The 22,770-nt window shown below is 40.1% G+C and overlaps 1 protein-coding gene across 24 annotated transcripts in view; it reads left to right on the top strand.

Moving 5' to 3' along the window:
* Positions 1-22,770, top strand: part of NRXN1 (neurexin 1) — a 705,404-nt gene that overhangs the window by 651,183 nt on the left and 31,451 nt on the right. For 2 of the 24 annotated variants that reach the window (XM_029965174.1, XM_029965175.1), the window contains exon 1: positions 7-73. The exons of the other annotated variants lie outside the window; for them this stretch is intronic. In XM_029965174.1, the coding sequence (XP_029821034.1) occupies positions 41-73 (33 nt within the window). In that variant the 5' untranslated portion in view covers positions 7-40. Of the gene's footprint in view, positions 1-6; positions 74-22,770 lie in introns of those variants that run through there. 24 annotated transcript variants of the gene reach the window in all.

Genomic DNA, 22,770 nt, shown 5'->3' on the forward strand with positions numbered 1-22,770 from the left:
AAAAAAAACAACTGTAAGCACGCAGGGTAGCCAGGCAGACATGGATATGAGATGGCACTGTGAAAACTCTCAGGTAGCTTCTTCTCTCACAGCCGATGCAGCGCACAGGCGAAGCACTGCCGCATGCAGGGTTTAAGATACCTTTAGGCTGACAGCAAGGAGGAGAAAGGAAAAAAAAAAAAAAAGGCATTTATGCCGATTTACTGAAAATGACTTTTTTTTTTTTTTAATTAGAATACGTCTCCTTGGAGATTGCATGTCATTAATATTAAGATCAAATTTCTGCACGATATATGTTTTAAATCTAGAAAAGCTTTTAAATGTGTTGGTTTTTTTTTTTTCTTTTCTGCTCCAAGAAAATAACGCTTTGGTACCCAGAGCATGGATGCTGCTGGTTTTTTTCTCTTCTGCTTTTTTTGAACAATAGAGCCTTTTTTTTTTTTTAGCATGTTTGCTACAAATTGTTTAAAGGAAAGGAAAATCGAGAAGAATCAAATAAAAGCATGAATAAAACCTGCTTCAAATAATTGCCAGGCTGCTTTCTTTTTTAATAATCTAGCAATTATTTTGGCTTAAATGATGCTTAAACCCTGACCATGCATGCTTTTCATCTTGGCTTAGAATATGTGTGTACGTGTGTGTGTACGTATGTGTGTACTTGTTTTGATTTGATTTTTTTTCAGTGAGCATTTGCACAACGGGAATTCCTGTGAGTTTTATGCATGCTTTGATAAGAAAAATCGCATATAAATGAATGACTGTATCTGATTGACTAATATTTGGTGATATATAATGCAAAGTAGTTTCATTTTTAAATGAGTTCATTCTAATCTTTCGGGGGAGGGTAAATCGCTGCATGTTTATGACAATGAACGTGTTTGTGTATTTTTTAAAGGTTGATTGTTTATTTGCTTGTTTCTAACACGGAAGAGCAAGGGGGGGGTCTGTTCATTTATTTATTTATTTATTTATCTGAAAATAACAAAGCTCCAAGGTATCTAATTTAAAAGACCTTTGATTAAAAAGCTTTCCATATTACCTGAAAACGAGCAGAAAGGTATGCGTGTTTGTGGGAGCGCTCAGTTCCTCTGGGGAGGTTCATGATCTTTTTAGCTCCTTATTCTCCCCAAGAAGAGTTAAAATGCCGTGGCACTGTCGCGCCTGCACGCACCATGGGAATTCTGCTGGCAACACCAGAGCTGGCATCAGGTGGGACAGGTGTATCATGATAGTAGGCGAAGGCAAAGGTGAGGATGAGGGTTGCCAAAAGAGGTTAAAGGGCTTTTAAAGCAAGGAAGCAGCAGCTTCCATCTTTACATAAACCTCTCATTTCCCCCCATTAGCTAGAAAGGGGAAAAGCGTTTTTTGGTACATTTCTTTTCTTTCAAATGAATCAGAGGATAATAAAGTGGGGGGGACAGTTGTTCAGTTTTATCCTGGTTTACAGGTTATAGCCATTGTGTTGAGAGGAGTTATGGTTTTGGGGGGGCTTTTCCATGATTGTCTAAAGGTTGCCTGCTGATCTGGATCTGAGCTATCTTAATTATTTTTTATTTATTGCTGCAGTTGTGGGGCTAAGGATCAAACAGTATCTGTGGTGTACTGGGTATATTGTGTAATGCTATTTGCATTTGTTAGCTGGGCTTCCTCAGAATTCTGCCATTAAGCCTTTTAGGGGTTGTTTATGTTATGCATTTAAATCACTGAACATGCCGTTCTGTAAGCAGCTCGTCTCTTATTGCTCTGAGCTAATCCATACCTGATTTTGCTCTTCTCATAGCATCTTACCCCCCAAAAAAATGTTTTGGGTATCTATTAGAGTTTTCCCATGCCAAATGGTTCTGGCCTATTGGTATCTTAGGCCACTACTCAAGTTTAGGCTGAAAACTTTGTGAATTGAGTTTACCATTCCCAGGTCTCTTCCTAATAGTCCTCCACATCATCTAGGCTTCATATATAATTTGACACAGCTGACAGCATCCACTTAGAAGGAGCTTAGGGCTGAGTCAGAATGGAAATTGAATTGCATCTCAGCTCCCTAATATTAATGATCCTTCCAGGTCAGCAGAGGAGTAATTGCCAGGGCAGCCTGAGGAATTGTCCATTAAACCTGCCTAGATGGTAGCTCACCTGTGGAGAGATGCATCTAGATAGCGTGTACAAAATGAATTCCATTTGCTTAATATAAGGTCTGCTAGAGTTATGAATATCTCTCAAACCAACATGTGGTCTCAAGTTTAATACCAAGTAATGTTTCTGGTATTTTAAGATTGCTTATAACTAAGGCTTAGCAGAATTGCCTTAGAATTTTTGCATCCGAAAAAGCAATTCACAGAAAAGTCTGGTTGGTGGTTGTATCCTGAAGGGCAAGCCTGTGTTTCTGTAAAGGTATAGTTTGATCTAAAACCTTGTGGCATAAAGCAAGACAAGGAAAGTTCATGTTGTCCATGTTCTTTAGTCCTTGAAGTAGCTGTGCATTTAAAATAACCCATTAATCAGACAAAGTTTGTATACACAACCTGATTAGGTGGGCAGTTGGACCTTTAAATCCAAAATCAATATTCAACAGGAATTCAGAGGAGACAGACAGCCTAAGGACAGTGTTTAAAATCTCAACTGTGCTTTATGTCTTGGAGTAATGCTGATTTAGCAAGAAAACCCAGTCAGAGTGCGAGAAGATTTATTTTTTGACCTTGTGCATTTGAGATGACGTAGAAAGTTAAGATTTGTCAGTATGGCTTTCCTGCCATGAGGAAGAAATGCAGAGGAGGTTCAGCCATTCTGTGTTGCCATTATGGAAGGTAGCCACGTGGAGTACCAGAGAACAGGAGTGCAAAGAAAAGATTAAAATACAGATGTTTCAAAATGAAAATCACATTCTTCTGAAAGTGCTCCTGTGCCAGGTTGGTGATTTAACAAAAGTACCATGATGAGGATAGTTTGGTGGCACAAATGAGAAAACAGTCTAACCTGCTGTAATCCAAATAGAGTATATACTCTAGGATCTGGGACCACTACCTGTTCATCTGTCCTCTCTTTTCGCAGCTACTGAAAATCATGGTGTTTGGAACAGCCATGTAAACTATAGCAGCTCCACCTCATAAAAGGATTTCCCACTCTGCTGACACCCTTCTGCCTTGGGTCCCCCACTGCCACTGCTTAGGGGAGTCGTTTCCTCTCCTTAGAGCTCTTTATGTCTTCACACTTTTAGAGATGGTGTCATGACTTGGTTGAGTTGTGTGTATATACACAAAAGAAAACCTTTCTGAGCCTTTCAAGATAAATAGTTGAAGAAAACAGCATATTCAGTCTTAGCCAAGGAGAAGCTTGACAGTCAGAACTTGTTGGTGAACAGTGAATGATTTTCATAATGTCTTGGTTGACATCTTCAATAGCTTGAAATATTTTATAATTATTTTAGTTGTGTGTATTGCTATAAAGTTTAGTCATTCTATTTGTTTCATGTTACTAATTCTTATGAATTAGCTGTTTTTTCCAGCAGCTAAGTGATCAGCTTTTCTGCAGCCAACAAAACCCTTGCAATCCCTCTGCAGAAGTACTTGTTGGGACTGTTTCTGTGCAGCCCCCATGCAATAGCTGGTTAGTTTTTGATGGGATGCTGCAAAGGAGGTCAAATTATTTTTCTGTGCCCATACATCCAGATTGCTACTAGCCTTTTCCCCTCTAATGATGCATTTGACTGTGTTACTAGGGAATGGTAATTCTAGAGAATGCACTTCTCTACTAGAGAAGGGAAAAAATGTGTGCAAAAAAAAAAAAGGCGGAACAATCAGGGATTAGAAAGTGTCTTCTGTATCAGGAATGCTCAGGACATCTGAGCATTGTAGACACACCGGTTAGTCCTGTGCAACAGTGTGTCTGGGTTTCCAAAAAAGGTGGATTTAGGGTGAAATTCTACCATCCTTAAAGTCAGTGGAAGTTTTGTCGTTGTCTTCAGTGGCACTGACATGTTATCCTTGGCAGAAGTCTGAGAGCATAAAGTCCCAAGTATGTAAGGACATATGAACTGATTTCTAAACCTATCTCTTGGATGATTGTCGCTAAAAATATGTCAGAATTAAGTGGGAAATGAGCAAGATGGTATTTTCACCAAAATGATTCATTCTGAATTCCATCTCATGAACTGATTCCTTGCCAGTAAAGAGCTGGGAAGTTTTCAGGTGGTAAGGCATTCCTCACGCTGAGAGTCTGTAAGGTCTAGGACCTTGGAACACTCTGGTTTGAGTCTAGCCATATGTTTTTGGCACAAATCCAGAAATGAATACAGTAAATTGTGGACTTTAGCACACAGTAAATTTCATTTCTTGGCCACAATAATGTTAGAGTCTTGTTCACTGGTTTCTCTAAATTGGCTGTGGTATGGCTGCAAACCAATAAAAATGAAATGACATGAAGTAAAGACGTAAATTATTTTCCCTAAGTTTCCGCAAGTTTTCTATTTTTTTTTTCATTTTTTGTAGTTCTTCTGATTTCTTTTATTCCCTTTCCTATCTATTTCAAAATTCCCTTGCTAGTTCACTCTCATTGTGAAGCTATACCACCACGTATACTGTTTTATTTTTCTATATTGGAGGCTGAGGGAAATACTTGCTTTTCTGTGGTGGTGTTTAATGCTGCTCCACCTTAGTCATTCAGGGGTTTTGTTGGACTTTCAAAATTTTTCTATGGGGTTATTTGAGCTATTAACCAAATGCATTAAGTTAGTAGAGTTGACGAGCAAGTTCAGTGTCAGAAAAAGGGTAATTAGAGTCTGGAGTTGTGTGTCTGCCCTATGACTGCTACCAATTCTTACATGTCCCTCAAAGCAGAACATACACCTGGGGCACGACTGCACTGAAGAGGTGCATGACTATGTTTCATCATGCATGAGCAAAGGACCTTTAAGAAAGGTGGTTCCCAGAGAGTACACAGGAAATGAGCAAATATACATTATTTTTCTAGAGTATGTTGTATAGTAGAAGTTCATACGGCCCTTAGGAGTAAAGCATATTTTTGAGTTCCCCATCGATGTTATAATTACTTAATAACAGGGATATGACAGTGAACAAAAAGTCAAAATTTTACATATAACGCAGGTATATTCAATATTAAGTATCATTAATGGTATTAAGTATCATTAATGCACCAACGTTGGGGAAGCCAAGGACATGGACAAAGTACAAACCTCTGCCATGTTTTATAGCAGCGACGAAGGGGTGGGAGATGGCTTAGCCAAAATCACAGCGGGCCCATAAAAATATCCCTTCCGGTAAGATCCCTTGCCAAATGCAAATATGTTCAGTGTGGTTGATGTCAACGTCAACCACCGTAGCCTGGGCAAGCTCACTTCCCCTGGCCCGTGCCAGCTTCACGGTGCTTTGCAAAACCAAGCTAAAAAATGTAGCCTGTGATTTCATAGAGGATGTCCATCTGCACCGAACAGCCTGAGCAGCCCCGGGCCCTCGCCAACAACTGCGTCTGCGGAACTGCCGCGTCCCACGTGAGCATCAGTGGCCGATTTCAGCACATGGTGCATCAGGGCCAGAAATAACTCTCCTCCTGTCCTAGGCATTCAGGGCACAATGCTAGGGTACTACATCCTTATTTAAGCTTAGCCCTGAGAAACACGGTTTGCATCCCTTAAATGAGTTTAAACTCAGCCTGGACCAGCGGAATATCTCTGCAGGAGTCTCCTGGTCTGTTCAGCGCATGTTGGATTATGGTTGCCTTGTTCAGTTGTGGTTAGGAAGAGACTTTATAGGAAATCCTTTATGTTACTCCCCTTCCTATTTATTGAATTTATTCCAACTGGCTAAAAAGGCAGTAAGATCTTTCTGCTAACTCTTGCGGGGTCAGGGTGCATGAAATAGCTAAGAGAGAATCAGCATAATTTCTTTCTTTCTGCCTGTGTCTTAAGTTCTAGATTGCCAGTTGCACCGTTTTTACCTAAAGGCATGAACAAAGACACCACGCTTTTCCGTCAGCTGCACTGACAATTGTCATCTTTACCAGCCCTGACTCTTCCCTTTGCGGCTTTACCTGTGCAGCAAATTTCTATTGCTACATATTTCCCCTGTCTACAGGGCATATATAGGGAATAACATAAGCAAAGCGATAGCGGAGACATCTGAAAAGGCTGCAAAGGCGACCTTTGCAAAATACTCCTTCAGGGTTACTGGGGAGGACACATGAGGCAGAAAGGATACAGACTGACATTCAAATCTCACTGTTTTTGTGCACCAGACGGTTACAAAGGAAATAATAGCAACTTTTAAGCCCATAGGAATGTATCTGTCACTTTGTCTAATCTTTGCTTTCTGGCAGCCTAAAATAGGCGACTGAGATGGTAACCTAGTCCTGAAAAAGTCTGAGACAATTTTCTTGTGTCCAAACTGTCTGTAATACCTGTTCCCCATTGCTGTATAGGTGATATATCTGAACCAGGAATGGGCAGCATCTTTTATGACAGTGGGAGCATTCTTCCAGTGTGCAGCCATTGAAAGATGAGGAGCTCTGGCAGCTGATCCGTGACCCTTGCTCCTGCCTTGCATTGTGCCAGGACTGACTTGACTGCTCTAGTAGACTTTGTATTATTCTTTTTATAGCCTGGTATCCAGACAACTTCAAGGATTAAAGTCAGCTTTTCAACTTCAGGTATTGCTGTACTTTGAAATAGGAAAACTGAAAGTAACCTGAGTAAATAATCTAAAAATATAGTGGGAAAGTGACTGATTCCCATTGGAAACCTACCTCAACTGTAATGCATTTCAATTCCAAGAGAAGATTCTCATTTATTTGTGATTAATTAGACAGAACCATCTTGAGATTACTAAATATTGGGATGACTCCGGAACATAACATTATTCCCCTTGAATGAACTATAAGCAGCTTCAGTTGTTTATGAGACTATCAGTGCATGGCATATGCCTGTACTACTGCTGAGTGACAGAGAGCAAAACGGAAAGATGTTGCCTTAGCCGTGTTGATAACCAGAGTAAGAGCAGATGAAGCTGTGAAAAATGTTAGTTAAACAATGTTCTCACAATATGGAAACTGATGTTATTCAGAGCCTGACTAGAGTCTGCATCTGTCTTAGCTAAAGTCTTGGCACTGATGGTCCTGTTCTTTCCAGCCCCACTTCCTTGCCCAACCAGTCTGCAAGTGCGGGATTATCTGTATTTATACCTTTAATATAGTAAATCCCATTCCTTTTTGTATTTCTGGGAACTTGCGTTCCTCATTCATTTATGAATATGCCAGATAATCTCTAGGTCTTAACTGAATTTGAGGATCCAAGCAAAAATTTAACATAACAGTTACAAATCCCATTATTCTACCATTTTGGAGAAAGTTTGAGTCACTGCTGAACTAGCGCACATGCAATTCATAGAGCTTTGCACTTCACGTGGTCTTACTCTAACACATTAGTGCCACTATTTCCAGATATAAAAAGTAATTTTCCTTTCCAATGAATATTCTCTGTTGGGCTTTTCCTCTAGTATCAGTGTCCCAGAACAGGACATCTGTCTAATAGAGGGCACTGGGAATGACCAGTGAGTTGTGTCTTGAGTTGAAATTATACTGAATGCTGAAGTTGGCTGTCTAATAATTATGTTAGAAAAAGTGCAATCATATTTGCATTTTCCAGGTGCCATTTGAGTTACTCTTGGTTCAGAGTTTTGCATGTATGTATATGACCTGAAATAAGCCAACAATTCATTTTTTCTTTGGTTTTAGGTGGACTTCTTCCTCTATTGAATGTTTGTTGATTTGGAGGTGACATTTCTTCCTCTTGTGAATAGTTTTGCATGGATGTATGCTTAATTGTATTAGTGCTGATAACTGGGAGGGGGAAGGATATTCTTGGAAGAAAGGAAAGGCAGGAATATCCTGTGACCCTTGCAAAATAATTGGGAGTGGGGATTAAGGAAACTACCATGTTCTATATACACTGGGTTTGTCTCTGTCCTCAAAGGGTGGTCCTGTAAGTTGGACACAGATGCCAAATATGGTCCTCAGAACTGTGGCAATTAGTCAGCTCAGTAGTCAAAAGAAGCCTGGGGTTTTTATCTTCTTGTTTGTAAATTCATTTTGACCTATTGGAAATGTTAGTAGCTGCATAAATTGCTGAATCTGATTTCCATGTAAGGTGTTCTGGCTCTGGAATATTGGAAAGGGTGCTTTGTTCAGCAAGCACTCTCAGTTTCTAAAAAACAAAGAGGAATTTCAGCAGGGAACACTACGATAGCACATGTACAGGGGTGTCACCTGCAGTCAAACTGCTGATGCTCTTCCTTGTGCTGGTGGCCTGATTTCGGGCTGCCAGCGTGGTGTGTGTGCCCAGTCCACGATCTCTCCATCTGAGGAAACCAGCCAGGTCTGGATGCTGAATGGAGCAAAACACTGGCTTCATTCCAAGGATCTCTAATTTTATTAGATTGTCTATAGGAAGCAGGTGGCTACTGAGTACCAGATACATTTTAAGAGTTGAGATTGTAGTCTTTATCAGGGAAGTTTTGTTTATCTCACACTGCAGAGGTCAGATCAGGGGAAACAGTGGGACTCTCCTTAACATCAATTTCATGCCAATTAAAATCTCAAAATAAGAGTCCTGTAACTGGCTCTGCTGCCCTTGTTAGTGCAGTCTCTTCTTCATTTTAGTTTTAACCTCATTTACAGTGGTAGACTGAGTGTTATACTCTCATTTCAGAACCAGCATCCCCCTGCAATTTCTGGGATCAATACTTGCTTCTTATATCTGTTGTTTCTTTCTGGCTGAAAATTCAGCTAAGGATCATTGCACCTGCCCTTGCCCCATGCCTGGTCCTCTGGCACTGCACATTGTGCCAGGAGCTCGCAGGCAGTAGTCCCTCTTAGAGCCATATCAGTATAAAGGGAACAGGAACCTGGTGCTAGAGCTTTCTTTCAGTATATTTTTAAAACAGAGCAGCCAATGCTCTCTCTATATATACATCTGCCTGCCACCAGGGTCTCGCAAACCTGCCGTCTTTGATTCCTGCCTTTGCATGTCGTGCCCATGAAGAAGACACCCTTCCCAAGGTCGTACACCAGCGTGCTTTTATGCTCAGAACACTGATGAAGAGTTATTCAGAACAACAAAGTGAAAAGTCTCTGAAAGGATTCGTCCCTCAGCAGGTACTTTGAATCTTGCATGCAGCTGTTGTGGGCTACAGCTGTGGAAGTCACAGAGTTATAAATTAGCCTTGTGGGGACAGCTAATTGGCAGCTTCTCCTTCAAAACAAGACCCTTTTGTGCAGTGGGTATGTGTGTGCGTATTTTCATACTCAGGTGGAGTTGTAAAAATATTTGATACGTTTTTTTCCCATTTTTCCTGCAGTGATTCAGCTGTGCAGGAGAGCTTATGTATTTGAGAATGATCACAGAGAGCTTTCAGCCCTGATACAAAGGGAAAAGAATGCATTGGAGTAATCTGATTTCAGGCAGAGAATCTTCTTTGGACAGACATGCTACCCCAAACTTCTCAGTTCATACCATTCTCAAGAGCACTTGAGCGTAGTAAACACTGAATAGTGAATTGGAGGTAGTGGAAGAAAGGATTAATTAAGTTGTAGAATATTATCTATTATATGAGTTGATGATTGAAAAACCAGTCTTGGAAACTCCTGTAACCCCTTAAAAAAAAAAACAGCCTAAGAAGACTAGGACATCTTAACCTTCTAGAAACAGAAAACAAATCTCTTGAGACACTGTACAGTTTATCCTTGTGGAATTCTGAGGCAGGAGAAGGATACCAAAATATCACTGCCAAAGAGTGAGATGGATGCACAATGAGAAGATTCGGGCGGCAGTGGGCAACAGGGGAGTTTTATTTTCTTCTTGTTGTACATTTTTTAAAAATTCAGTTCCAGCAAGAACTGAATAGAGGGTAGATGCAGGCAGGCTTTGACCCTGTAGATTACACCACACATTCCTTGACATTTGCTGTCCATCTCTGTATCACAGTGAAATTTGCTAAAATGCAGGATTAAACAGTGAAGCAGTTTGTGGCAATCTGCAAAGTCCCAAAGTAGTGTATTTATCCCTAGGAAGGACTGTAGTTTTCCTAAAGCCATAACAGGAAAGAACATAAACAGATGTGAATTGGGCTAGTCTGGGGAGGAGTGAAAGCAGCCTGGAGAACTGGTAAGTAGCTGAATCTGCAGTTGGTTGATGCCAAAGTTCGCCAGAGAACACAAAGGTAGGACAAGGTGGAATTGTTTCAGCTGATGCTTATGATACATCTGGCATTTATTTGTCAGGTGCTGTTGTGCTGATAAGGTAGCAAAGCTGCTTGATGGGGTATATTTCAAAAAATTGAAGTTTCCTGCCTGTGAACAAACGGGCAGCAGAAGAGGACAGTTTGCTATTAGACCTGAGCATGGAAAAGCCTGAGGAATATCAAGCTTAAAAAGCAACTGAGATCCAAAGTTTCCAATATCAAGATATCCATTCAGTCAGAGAATTGAAAAGATGATGCTAAATAAAAGTAGTTTCTTTTATCTGTACATGTATTTCAGCCAACCTTTAGAAGATGTTTGGATGCATTAGAAACTCTTTTCTGTGTGTAGCTTTTGAGATCCATCAATTAACATAAGGCATTGGGGAAAGAAAGTTTGGGGATTTTGAAATGAAGCCAGGTTTTAACCTGGTATAATAAAATAGATTTAAAAAAAAAAAAATCACTTCCACTTTGCTCACCCAATGTAGCTCTTATGAGCTGTTTATATTAAATGTGAAAATTATATGAGAATACCTGTGGGAGGTCACATTTTGAGATGTGTGTTGATAAGATGATTGGGCGCAATGTCACAAAAAAAGCAACTACCAAGAAAGAGGAGTGGGTCTTTGCACATGTTCTGGCATCCACCTCTGTGCTAAACCAACAGCAGGATTCAAGTTAAATTGGGAGGGAGTTACTGGTGCAGGCCAGAGAGCTCTCCAGCATCAATGTGATGTTAAATACCAAAATCCCATGCTGAGAAGAAAAAACCTCTTCCCACCCTCGCCTTGGGGAAGTTACAGGTGAGAATTTGCTTGCCTAGATCGGTGCTTGTATTTTTTATTGCCTGTTTTCTTTCTGGGAGAGAGAAGGTCTTATTGGGTACAAATACTGGACATCAAACAAATTTAGCCTTACTGTTTCTAAACCAGAAAGAAATTACTTTGTTGAATCTCCCAATATATAGAAACAGTCTCCACCCATCAGTGGCATGGGAGATATGTCCAAGCCTTTTCCAACCAGCAGTAGTTCAATTCAGTTAAGAGACATCTCTAACTTAGGGCAGGGAAGTCTAGAAGAAGCCAGGAAGACACAAATTTTATAGAAAAACTCGTAGTGGTTCATTAACCCATACAGGAACTTATTCATAGTTCCCTAAGTTGAGAATGTAAGACTGAAAAAGAATTTCTGCATTGTAAAGTCCAGTCTGTTTCCAAAGTTCTAGATGGACCTTTATGCAGCAGAAATGTATTAAAAGGCTTTAGGGAGAAAAATGCCTGACAGTCCAAATTTGGACCTTTAAATTAGTTGTTTAGGAATGCTGAACAGTGAATTTATTTTTCTGTTTTATTTTTCTGTCATTTTCACTAGGCATTGTTTTAATAGAAAGAGACCTGAACAAATTACAAGTCCACAACATAAGCATGAACATAGTTATATACTGTAATGAGAATTTGTGTTACTGGTTCCTGACAGAGCCTAAAGTAGATTATTGTTATTGGACATTTTTCAGATGTTCTTTCCTGACACCAGCAGTTTTCAGGTTGCTGAAGCATTGGTGTTTTTTAAAAGTCATCACCATTTTGTGTTTATTATAATAATGAGAGTAAAACATTTGGGGGGGGCAGTTAGAAAGATTACACAATGCATTCTGATTCTGCATATCTATGTTTCAAGATGTTTACGAAGAACATTTGCCTCTGGCAATGTCTCGTGACCTCTGGGCTGGCCTTTCACAGTCATGCTAAAGAAGACATCCATTAGCTGAGAAATATTTCTGTACGTGAACCAAAGTAGCCTGTTAGCAACAGTGCATTTATTTAAGAAGTCATCTCAGTAACAGTGGAACAACCAACAAAATAATCCTAATCCAGGGGCTCCTCTTAATGATCTGAATTTCTGCAGAGCCTTTAGCAAAACTAGTGGCTCGTAGACATTGGTCTTTATCCAAGCAAAATTCCCTCTGGTAGCAGTGGGGGTAATGCCTGGTAAGACCTAAAGATTCATTTAGTGCAATTACACCAGTGGAATTCATCCTTGCTTATAAAAACTTCTACTAGATCCAGTTGACATTATGGAAGGGGAGCAGAAGTGGGAGATGAAGTTAAAGAGCAGTTAGGGGAAGAATTTTCTTGTAAAGCAATTTGGTCTTTTCTGTTTGATTTTGAAATTATATGTAGATGCAAACAAAAAATTAGATGCTGCCATTAGAGGGGAAAGAGCACTCATTACAAAGAGCAGGCTGAAGCCACTTTTGTCTTTCAGGGAATTGACTAAAGTGGCTCTTGCATTTGTGAACATCTGCACATTTTATTCCTTCATCTCCTTTCTTTTTAAAATATCCTTGTGCTTTAGTATCTCTTCTGTGATAAACAGCAAAAATGGTTTGGGTCAAATATAGGAATTCCTATTTGGTTAAAATCCATAATCTCTTCAATGCTTAGTATAGTTTAGCCCCCAACAGGTATGGCTTTAGGTTTTGGAACTTCTGAAGTTGCACTGGATTTCTGTGGGAGAAGAGAAGAAGTCAAAAAATGATAACAAAATGAAAGTTCATGTTTTATCTAAATGTCTTTATACTTTGGTTCTCCACAGGATAAATTATGGCATGAAATATTGATCTGTTGCAAGACATGGTTCCGTAGCTTATTTGGTTAACTTCTGCAGTATTCTAATAGAAATCCAATTTGATTTTGACAGGTTAGGGCTGTAGTTCTAAAGGCGAAGTGGCAGATTTGCAGATAGTGATTCCTTGAAGAGTGATTATAGAGACAGTTGCTTATATAATTACTGCATTATATGTATGTTACCAGTGTTACATGACATTAAAATCGGTTGTTAATCCATTCATATTATCCCCAGTAGCTAAAAAGTCTGGGAATGAGAAAAGTAGAGCAACTACCATGAGAAATAGAACGTGTTCTCAAAGGAGATCCTGATTGCTTAAGAAAATGAGGTTCCATGTCTGATAAGATTGTGTGCATGTATTTCAGAGATTCTGTCATTGCACTTTGCAGATAATTTTCTTATCTAGAGTAATTAGGGCTATTTGTTGCTTGCATGGTTCTGTTTTAATGCTGAGCAGCTGCTGCTGTCACAAAAGTACTTTTTCTCTTGGGTATACCCAGTGCTGGCCGCAGCTCTCAGCTGTGCACTGAAGCATTGCAGCTCTTGCTTCTCTAAGCTAAAGTGTCTCTTTTACCAGATTAGGCAGAGCAGAAGGGGCTAAAAATAAAGAGTCTTGGAGGTCATGGGTGATTGCCTATGGAAAAAGAAGCAGGAAGACGTAAATTAGTTTCATTTTGCAAAACATAAGGATGCATAAGTGGGAGGGGGGTTGATCTAAATGCTTGGACTTTGGGCAGAAATAATGAGTTTCCTGAATCTCTAGTGCTTCTAAATGTTTATAGTTCCTGGCAAGTAGAAGCTGGAATGTTAAAACCATTGCATGCAGTGCGTGGCATCTCCAGAACTATGTCCTTGTTGTGGTACAGGCAGTGCAGACTTTAAAGGTAGGACCCAATCTGAAGCTGAATACAACTATTCACCATTCTTAGAATTGACAATTTAATGCAGTTTTGAGTCATACAGCAGTGACCTAAGTGAAAGCAGCTGCAAAACGGTGATTGTATCTCTCTAAACATTATGAACTGCATGGATTAAACAGAATCTCCCCCAAACACACACATGCTCAGTCTGCCTATTTTCTAGTTCACTGTGTATGAGAGAATTAAATATTTAGTCACTTTTCTTGTCTGTAGGTAAGATTATGCTTTCTTTTAAATTATTCTTTTTTAATTAGTGGTTCAGGTGCTAGAAAAACACAGTGAGTTCAAAGCTTTATCTGCAAGGCTAAGCATTTGCTGTGCTGGCAAATGCTGTCGCTCGGACAGGTTATTGTTTGAACCAAGCAAGTTTCAACCACTGTTAATTAGCTTTTTAACTTTTCTCTTTTTTTTTTTTTATGTTTCACAATAATTTTTCCGGTGTTTGCTCTGTGCTTTACAAGGTAAAGTAAACATTAAATCTCAAATAAGATTTCTATATTCATCAAGTAAAAATTCTCAGTTGTATTCAGTTCCTTTCTGGTAAAGCAAAACCATTGTTTTGCACGAGATGGATGCATCATATGCCTACAGACAGTGGACAGTGGGTTTTTGTCTAGTCTCTTGAATACGGTGAAATATGCTGCAACAGATGTGCTTGCGAATGAAATATTCTAGTGAACTGATTGCTAGTGTGCTCAGATTAGGTATGTTGTGCAATGTTAAGGCGTGTCCTTAACACATGGAGCATGTTTTCTGGAAAGCACAGTAGAGCCTGAGAAATGGTGTAGAGCCAGACTCAGCCTAGTGCAGTCTGGATGCAGTGCTAGCTGGTGCCTTGCTATGTTTCGCATGAACCCTCACTGAGAGTGAAAAACCTGAGTCCTGGGAGAGAATCTACATATCATGGAGGAATTCATTATCTTAAAAACAAAAAAGGTACAATAATGGTAAGGTAAGGTTTTGTAATTTTAATAAATTACAGAGGAGGATGAACACCTCAGCATCCATAATAGAAGAACTGGGAATCATAGTGATCCTGCTCTTGCAAGCAAGGGCTCCCAAAGAGCAGACACTTGTGGCAGTGAGGGAGCACTGCTCCCTCTCCTTACCATTATGGTGTCAAAGTGCTGGCTCTTGTTCAACATTTGCAGTTGGAGAATCCTGTTGGACAAAAATGTGTAGAAGTAGCGGCTGATTCTTGGTGCTTCACTGGAAACAGACCCAGTGAATGTAGTCGTGGCAGGGGCTGGTCTGACAGGGACGGGCGGGTGGGACAGTGCTGTGTGTGTCTCTGCCTGTCTCTGTTGCTGGTGTGAAACCTGGCACCACGTTTCCCTGGAGAATTCATGCATCTCTGAGTGCGGTGAGAAAGTGTTTGTCACCGCCTTAATTTGCCAGGAAAGAGGGCTGCCTTGCCATTTGCATTATGGAGAAGAGCCCTGGCTCATTTATATGCAGGCAGCCAAGCCTAGGGATTTTTCAGCATCCCACGAAATCACACTGGGGGATGCCTGGCCCAAAACAGCATCTCTGCATTTCATGCCGAGGCTTGACCAGAAGTATGCGACATGTCACACAAAGAGTAATTAAATTTGTTTTCAAATAAAAGATAAATAGGCAGAAAGACACAGACTTGTTCACCTGGGTCCTCCGAATGTTTTGGAGTGCAGCTTTTGCTGTGAAATCTTGAAGAAGAAAAAATTATGTAACTATGTCTGTTCAGTGATCTGAATTATTCATTTGAAATGAAAATATTTTATAATCATATGACAGAAAATAAGTGTGATTTCTAGGCAACTATGCCTAATAAGAACCCTGTGGTGTGAAATCTAGTTTATGGCTGCTAAATAGTTCTCCATCTTAAAGCTGTGCTGGGCAACGTGTATTTTTAGGCATCCTATCAATAAATATTTTATAAAGTGCTGCAGACAGTCAAGGGAGGAAATGTTCTGTTGCAGAGGAATCCAATTTCAGGTTCCCTATAAAATGATGTGGTTTATAGGGTTTGATATCAGATACAAAAACAAGGATGTTGTATAAAATGCATCAGATGTTATCACTGAAGAAACCCCGCAGTGTTGTGAATAATTTGTGATCCTTCTAAGAAAACCAGAAGGGCTCTAAGCAGACCATGTAGTGATAAATATCAATCTGCATGTGTTCCTATATTGATGAAAAAAGCTATTCCTTGCTTTTATTAACAACAAGGTCAGATTGGTAGTAAAGGAAGGGAAGACAAATGGTCTTTATTGATACTTACACTACACGTTTAATGGAGAATAAATTTTGCACTGTGACTGCATATGCTGTTGAGAGAAGTCTGCCATCTCCAAGTCAGCATTTGAGGATTATAATCACTTCTTGGAGGCTTTTCTCTGGCATTTCCAGAACTCCTGATTTGCAGCATTGTGCGGTGGTGGCACTTGCTGTATGTACATTTTCCATGTGCATGAGAACCACTTAATGCTCAGTCTGCTCCTGTTAAATTGATGCAGGGGATAACAGCCTTCCTGAAGTACAAATTGACGCATACAGCTGAGATTTAGCTATTAGCATAATCTTATAATGGCAGACTTAACTTTCAGAGCAGAATGACTGTAAACACCCCTTCTGCCAGCGTTTCACAGCCCCGTTAGGCTGAAGAAACAGCCGGTCATGGAGGAGAAATGGCAGTAGGTGTGGTGGAGCGGTGGTGTCGTGCTTCCTGCTCACGAGCAGATGGGAGCCACTGGCTGGGAGCCCTGTCCCACCTATAGGAAGCAAAATACTTACTCCTCTCTACTTACCCACTTGGAGACTATCAGCCATCCCTTTCTTCATGGTGGGTTAGTGCCCACCTTTTCCTTTAGCTGCTTTCCATGTAAAGCCACCTTGACATTTTCAATCAAAACTGAGTCATGAGTGTGGAAGTCTTTAGCAGGAAGAAACTGGCCATTCAGTCTTTGTCCTGCTGTTTTATTTGGAAGCTGTTGCCTAAAGCTGCAAGTGCAGAGCTATGCATGCCAGGGTGGTAATTTCTCCTGAAGGAAATCCATAACCACAAAAGGATTTAATACTGCAGGGAAGGCTTTCATTTCCTTTGATTTTCCAGTGCTAAATCCCATATGAATTAGGAAAATAGCAGCCATCTAATGGAAAATGTGTGTCTCCCTTTGCCATCCCAGAAAACAGATTTCCTGAGTTCTGTGTTGTTTTAAAATACTAGGATTGGGGACGTTTGGAGATTTTGTGCATTTACAAGGAAATGGTAGGATAAGAGGGGGGCATGACAGCAGGCTTTTGCTTGGGTCTACAGCACTGCAGCTACCTGGCATTGTGGCTAATAAAGAAAATAGGAGGCAAGTATCAAGATTGCAGAAGAAAGAATCACTCTGTGTCAGGATGTCCTGTCCTTACAGGGTGGGAGTTACAGATCGAGTTTCCTAGACATCCCTTCCCCAGTCAGTAAAGCCCCTGGGACTAGAGATGTCCACATTTCTGTCACCTATCAAGGGAATGTACTTTTAGATGTCAACCTCATTCTCTCCTCATCTATTTTTAATGTGGAGAATTGGGTAGGGAAGCTAAAGAGTAGCTCTATACACATCTAATTATTGAAATCAGTTACCACTTGTTTTATTGTTTGGAGTTTTGAAAAAGAAAATAAAAAAAAAGGCAAGGGTTGACAGGGTAGCCTGTATGCTCTGAAAACAAAGCAGGTACTTCCAGACTGAGCATTAACATGTGTCAAGTGTGTTTTAGAAAATGCCTTTGCTCTATTACCTGTAAAAATACTACAGGGAGTGACTAGCCTACTCCACACAGTGATGGATGAGGTTAAGAAGTGTGACTTTCGCATGTTCAGAAGGGCTCATGAATTTTATTTCAAGACAAAAATTAAAGATAAATGATTGCTTTGTTCAAAAAGCACTCAGTTAAACATAAGGTTTTTTTCCTAGGATTTTCATCCTCCCAAGTATCTGAGTGTAATTTGCATAAGTAGATATTTCAGACCTACTTTAATTCAGACGTTGCCGCAGAACAAGGCTGGGAAGAACAAAGGAGGGAGGCTGCAACGTTTTCAGTATGCTGAAGGAAAATATTAAGACATGCTGAAATATGTGTATGTTAAGTCGATAGGCTGCAGATACTGGGGAGGAAATCTTAAGGAACTGCCTCGCTGTGTATCTGATGTAGTTTAGTGAGAGGCTGTCATTTTGGTAAACAAATGCAGAACACGACCAGGTCCTCTGTGGCCTTGTTTTATGTAGGGCACTCAGTTTGTACCATGATGGATCTTTCATTACCAAAGAATTCATTGTGAAATTAAGCATCATGCCCTCCTAGGATCCATCCTGTTCTGGCTGCTGAAGCAGTTTTAAAGTATAAGATCGATTAATAAAATTAATTGGAGATTAAAGAACTGTAGGTTGAAGAAAGCACTTATAGTTGGCTGAGTATATGACTTGAGCACCTCAGAGGGTTTGGTCTGCAGAGGTAGTTTGTCCATTGTCTGGGAGTTTTATGTCCACAGATTGCTTTGCTAAACTGAACTAGCTTCAAACCTAAACCCCTCCAAAGTATGGGATGCCTTGGCTCTTAGGTTTTGATTTGAGGCCTGAAGCTGCATGTTAATATCACAAGCGTTGTACACAATGTTGCAAGTGTTGCACAATTGCATTTATTTTTAATGAGCGTAGCCAGGAAAATTTATTTTAGCTGAGCAATGAAGTATTGTTAAATGGACAAAATACATGCAAGGGTGATTCAGTTATTTCCGCTTTGTCTGCTGCTTGGGCTTTTGAGAATACTTGAACATTGCATTTTCACACCCATAGTTTATGCTGAATCGTTATAAAATTTTGTCTCTGTCTAAGTTTTACTTCCTTTGCTTCCAAATATCAATCTGATCTTAAATAACCGCTATTCAAAGCAGACCCCATTTCAATAATATATTATGCAGAATAATTCAGGAAATGTAATTGATTTCTTTTAGAATATATTGATATGACTTTGACTTCACGGAAAAGAGGAGCTGAAATGTCTAACCGAATGCATAATTATAAAGGGTTTTTCTGAACATGATTAAATATTAGTAACAAAACTATTCTTCCATTCCTAGTTGTTGGAAGTGCATCATTGTAAGTAATTTACAAATCTTATTAGGATACAATAAGCACCAGGCAGTTTATATTCTGGTTAGGAACAGCATGCATGAGCTGAGCAGTAGGCTTGAGAGCTAAGCTGCGACTGATGCACGTTCCCACAAATAATTGCTATAGCAACATTGTCATAATGTCTGAGATCTGCCTCCCTCGAGTTCACACATGAAGTTTTCTTTATGGTGAAACAAAATGCCTTCTCAAGTTGAAAATACTGTGTAATGGTGAGGGTATTGATGGCTTTTGCCTTTTTTATTTTTTCTTCAAGTAATTAAATTTAAAATGTTGAGAAGCATAATGGAACATTAGGGGAAATCGTTTGCTGTCATAATGTCCATTTATCATGAAATTTGACATTATGTGCCTCCTTCCATACAATTAATCTCTGCAAATTGGTGTGATCAGATGAAGAAATTCTCTGTGGGCGGTCTCACCTAACTTGCAGAGTTTTTTCTTCGCCTGAGTGCTTAGATGTTACATTTATGTTCTGTAAAAATCAATCAAAATAAGATTTCAGCATTGCTAGTTCTTTCATTTCAAATCGCTGCACATTGTGATGTAGGTTGTGTCTCAGTGTATTAGGAACTCTTTGATTTAAAGCACTTACCAGCTTCCTTGAGGGACTCTAATAATGCAACTTGCATTTATGCAATGATTGTGGCCAAATTCTGCATCCCAATTTCTGCTTTGAACTGTTGGATAAAACTAGCAAGGGATGCCCCAGCTGGCAAAGGGTGCATCACAGAGTAGCCAAGGAGTACTCACCCATTTGGTGTCATATTGTAAAATGTTCATACGTGCCTGAGGACTATTTTTGCTTCTTGGTAGCTGATCCAGGAGGAGAGGGGTTGAGCAGTGCTTTGCAGGCAGCTGCTGCACTCCTGTCCCTTCCAAGCAGCTCAAAATCTGTTCCTCTGTGTTAAGTTTATTGCAGATATTAAAGTTCATGATACATTGGTAACATTAAATGAAGAGTGTTACTGCATTATCATTATGATGAACAGAGAGCAACAGATGAAATAATTTCACCCGTGGTCCTAGACTAATGCAGTGAAGTCTGAACAATGACTGCAAAAGGCAGAGCACTGAGGGCAACAGAAGACTTCGATCATCCGAGCAGGCTAATTAGAAATCTTTCAGCAGGGAGATAAAGGTGAGCAGAGGTTATAAAAAATAGATTTTGCAGTGATATTAGGGAGAAGAGAGACGTCCCATGCTCCAAAGGACAGACCTCAGGAGAACAGCAGGGGAGGAGGAGGTTGGGTCTCTTATGTGAGACCACAGAATACTAAAGACGTGAGAAATCAATGGTGGGCGATACGTGAAGGTATTTTATAGCTTTGTTCAGATCTAAGGAATCTGAGGAATCTAAGATGTCTGGAGAGTCTAGAGATTTTTGGAAAGATGTTTAAAAAAAAAGAGGGGAAGAAAGAAAAAAACACATCTGTGTATTAAGGTGCTGTGCTACACTGACAGAGGGAGACAGTATTGAAGCTTTCTCAGACTCATAAAAGCTAAAGGGACTTGAATGTGACCCTTCGGTGGCTGTCCAGCAGAAGGAACTCAGGGCAATGATAAACTGCCTGGATGCCTGATGTTAAAGCAGTGGGAGAAGGACTGAATATTCTTCTTTAATTCAGATTTTTTCATGTTAGTTTTCATTGTTTTTGTTGCACAGTACATAGCTGTTAGAGGGAAGAGAGTTGAATCTGAAGAGCTGAGGTGTAGTGGAGTTTGCTGTGCAGGCAGACACATGGAACATGTCACTGTGAGTGGAACAGCTTGTTCCCGTGAAGGGTCTGACACATCATGCTACTGCCATTACATGAGTATAGATGAACCCAAGGGGTTTGACTGTTCCACTTCCTCCTGTGGGTACACAGAGCAAAACTGTGGGCTGGCTGGAGGTGGCTTACACTGCCCTCCAAAGCTACGCAGAAAGCGTCTGATCTTCTTCCCTAGCATAAATTTATGCACCTGGGAGTTATAACAGTTTTAATTAACTTCATTTGTATCACAGTAACATTCCCATATAGACAAGACTGACAGACTTGGGGAGTTTAATTATAGTCTTTCCTGACACAGCATGCCTATTTAGGGAGCCAACTGAGTGTTTTAGTTGCACCAGCAAGAACTTCTTCCAGACTCCCATCTGAGTTTGCGCTTAGGTCTTATGAAATCCTTTTTACTTTTAAAGAGGAATCTTACGTTATCTTGATGTTTGTGCTCCGATCAAAATGAAATGTCCTTCCTTTTGTGCTGTATTTCAACAAATATAAGGTCTTCTGAAAAGAAATTTTAGCAGATAACTTATAGGTTCCTGCCAAGGAATGGAAAGATCTTGTCAAAATGCATTACCACACTGAATAACTGGGGTGTGCATGGTTGGTTAATTTCTCACTTTGCATTCTATTTTAAATTCTCTGCCATATTCCTAGTTATTGCTCATAACGTAATAATGAAGGTCAAAAATCCAGACTTTATGTGACTTAATAATTTTAACTTAGTTTTTTTAGGATTACCTGACAGCAAAAGTGTCTTTGAGGTATGTCTGAGAAGCGTACTGTGTTGCAGTTAGAATAGTGATTAGTAGGTAGCCTTAGGCATATTCAAGTTTAAGATAATTCCCTATAGGTTTGGGCTTTCATTTTTAAATTATATTACAAGAAATGATGGGCCAGTTGCACAACTGAAGTGTGAACATTTTGTTTCTCTGGAACTGTATAGCTTTATACCAGCTGACATTCAAATATGTTATTAATCTGTACCAGCATGCTATTAAAGTTGGCATCAGACTGTGCAGACACAAGGCATGTGAATTAAGGCTTCATGTCAGATTCGAGTTTTGGCATCCCCTAATTGTTGGTCTTTCATTCCCTTTCACACTTAAAATTTTCCAAATCAAATGTTTTGCGTTTGGTTTTCTGAGATCTTTAAAAACAAACAGCAGAAACCTATTCCACTATGTACTATCAAACTGACACACTGAAATGGACAGCTGGCACAGCGGGAGCCTGTGGATTCACCTTGCAGATCTCTGACTTAGACTTATGTCCTTCAGGATGATAGATTCCAATAGGCAAGACATCTGCAGAAAAGTTGAAGTCTTTGCTAGAGTGATTAGCAGATTATGACTGACAGTGAGTGGAAAGCTGAAATTTTGGTGCCTGTTACGATGGCTACAAATCTGTAATTTTTCCTGCTGATGGCTGGTCCAGCATCCTTTGTCCTTATCCGAAACCTCCCCATGCCCATTGTTCTCCATGGCTTTCCATGTGCCACTTTGCTGATTCGCTGTAACTTTTCCCCACCACCCTCTCTTGCCTTTGTAACGGCCTGTGTCCCCCCAGCACAGTGTTTGATTTCTCTTCCCAAATCCTCCAGCAGCTTATCTAAGTTACCTTTCACACTTTTCTGGCCCTTCATCTTGGTATCCCATCTTGCCATCGTTCTGAGCTCCTTTCTTCCTACTCAAGTCTGGCCTATTCCTCCGCACTGCCCAAGTGCCATCAGCAACAGTATGGACAGCATAGGAGAAATTGTCTCCCAGGTCTCAGTTCCTCTCCTTGGTACTGGAAAACCACTACCTATCCTCTAAAGCAAGACCATATTTTTAGGTCCCAACCCAAATGATCTCCTGTGTGAGCTGCAGTTTTTCTTAGCCTTGACACCCTTAGGTAGATTTTCATACGTGTGATAAAAAAGGTAGGTTCCTGGTCACCAACGTGGTTGTAAACAAAATCCGCATGTAAATAATATTTCTGCCTGTCTTCCTCTTTTTTGTTTTTACTTCACCCTGTCTGAGAAGTTGTGAAACTGTTTCATTACAACTGTAGGGGC

This window comes from Manacus vitellinus, unplaced genomic scaffold (genome assembly GCF_001715985.3).
Source record: "Manacus vitellinus isolate BGI_N305 unplaced genomic scaffold, ASM171598v3 scaffold_8_pilon, whole genome shotgun sequence".
In the NCBI taxonomy this organism is placed as follows: Eukaryota; Metazoa; Chordata; class Aves; order Passeriformes; family Pipridae; genus Manacus; species Manacus vitellinus.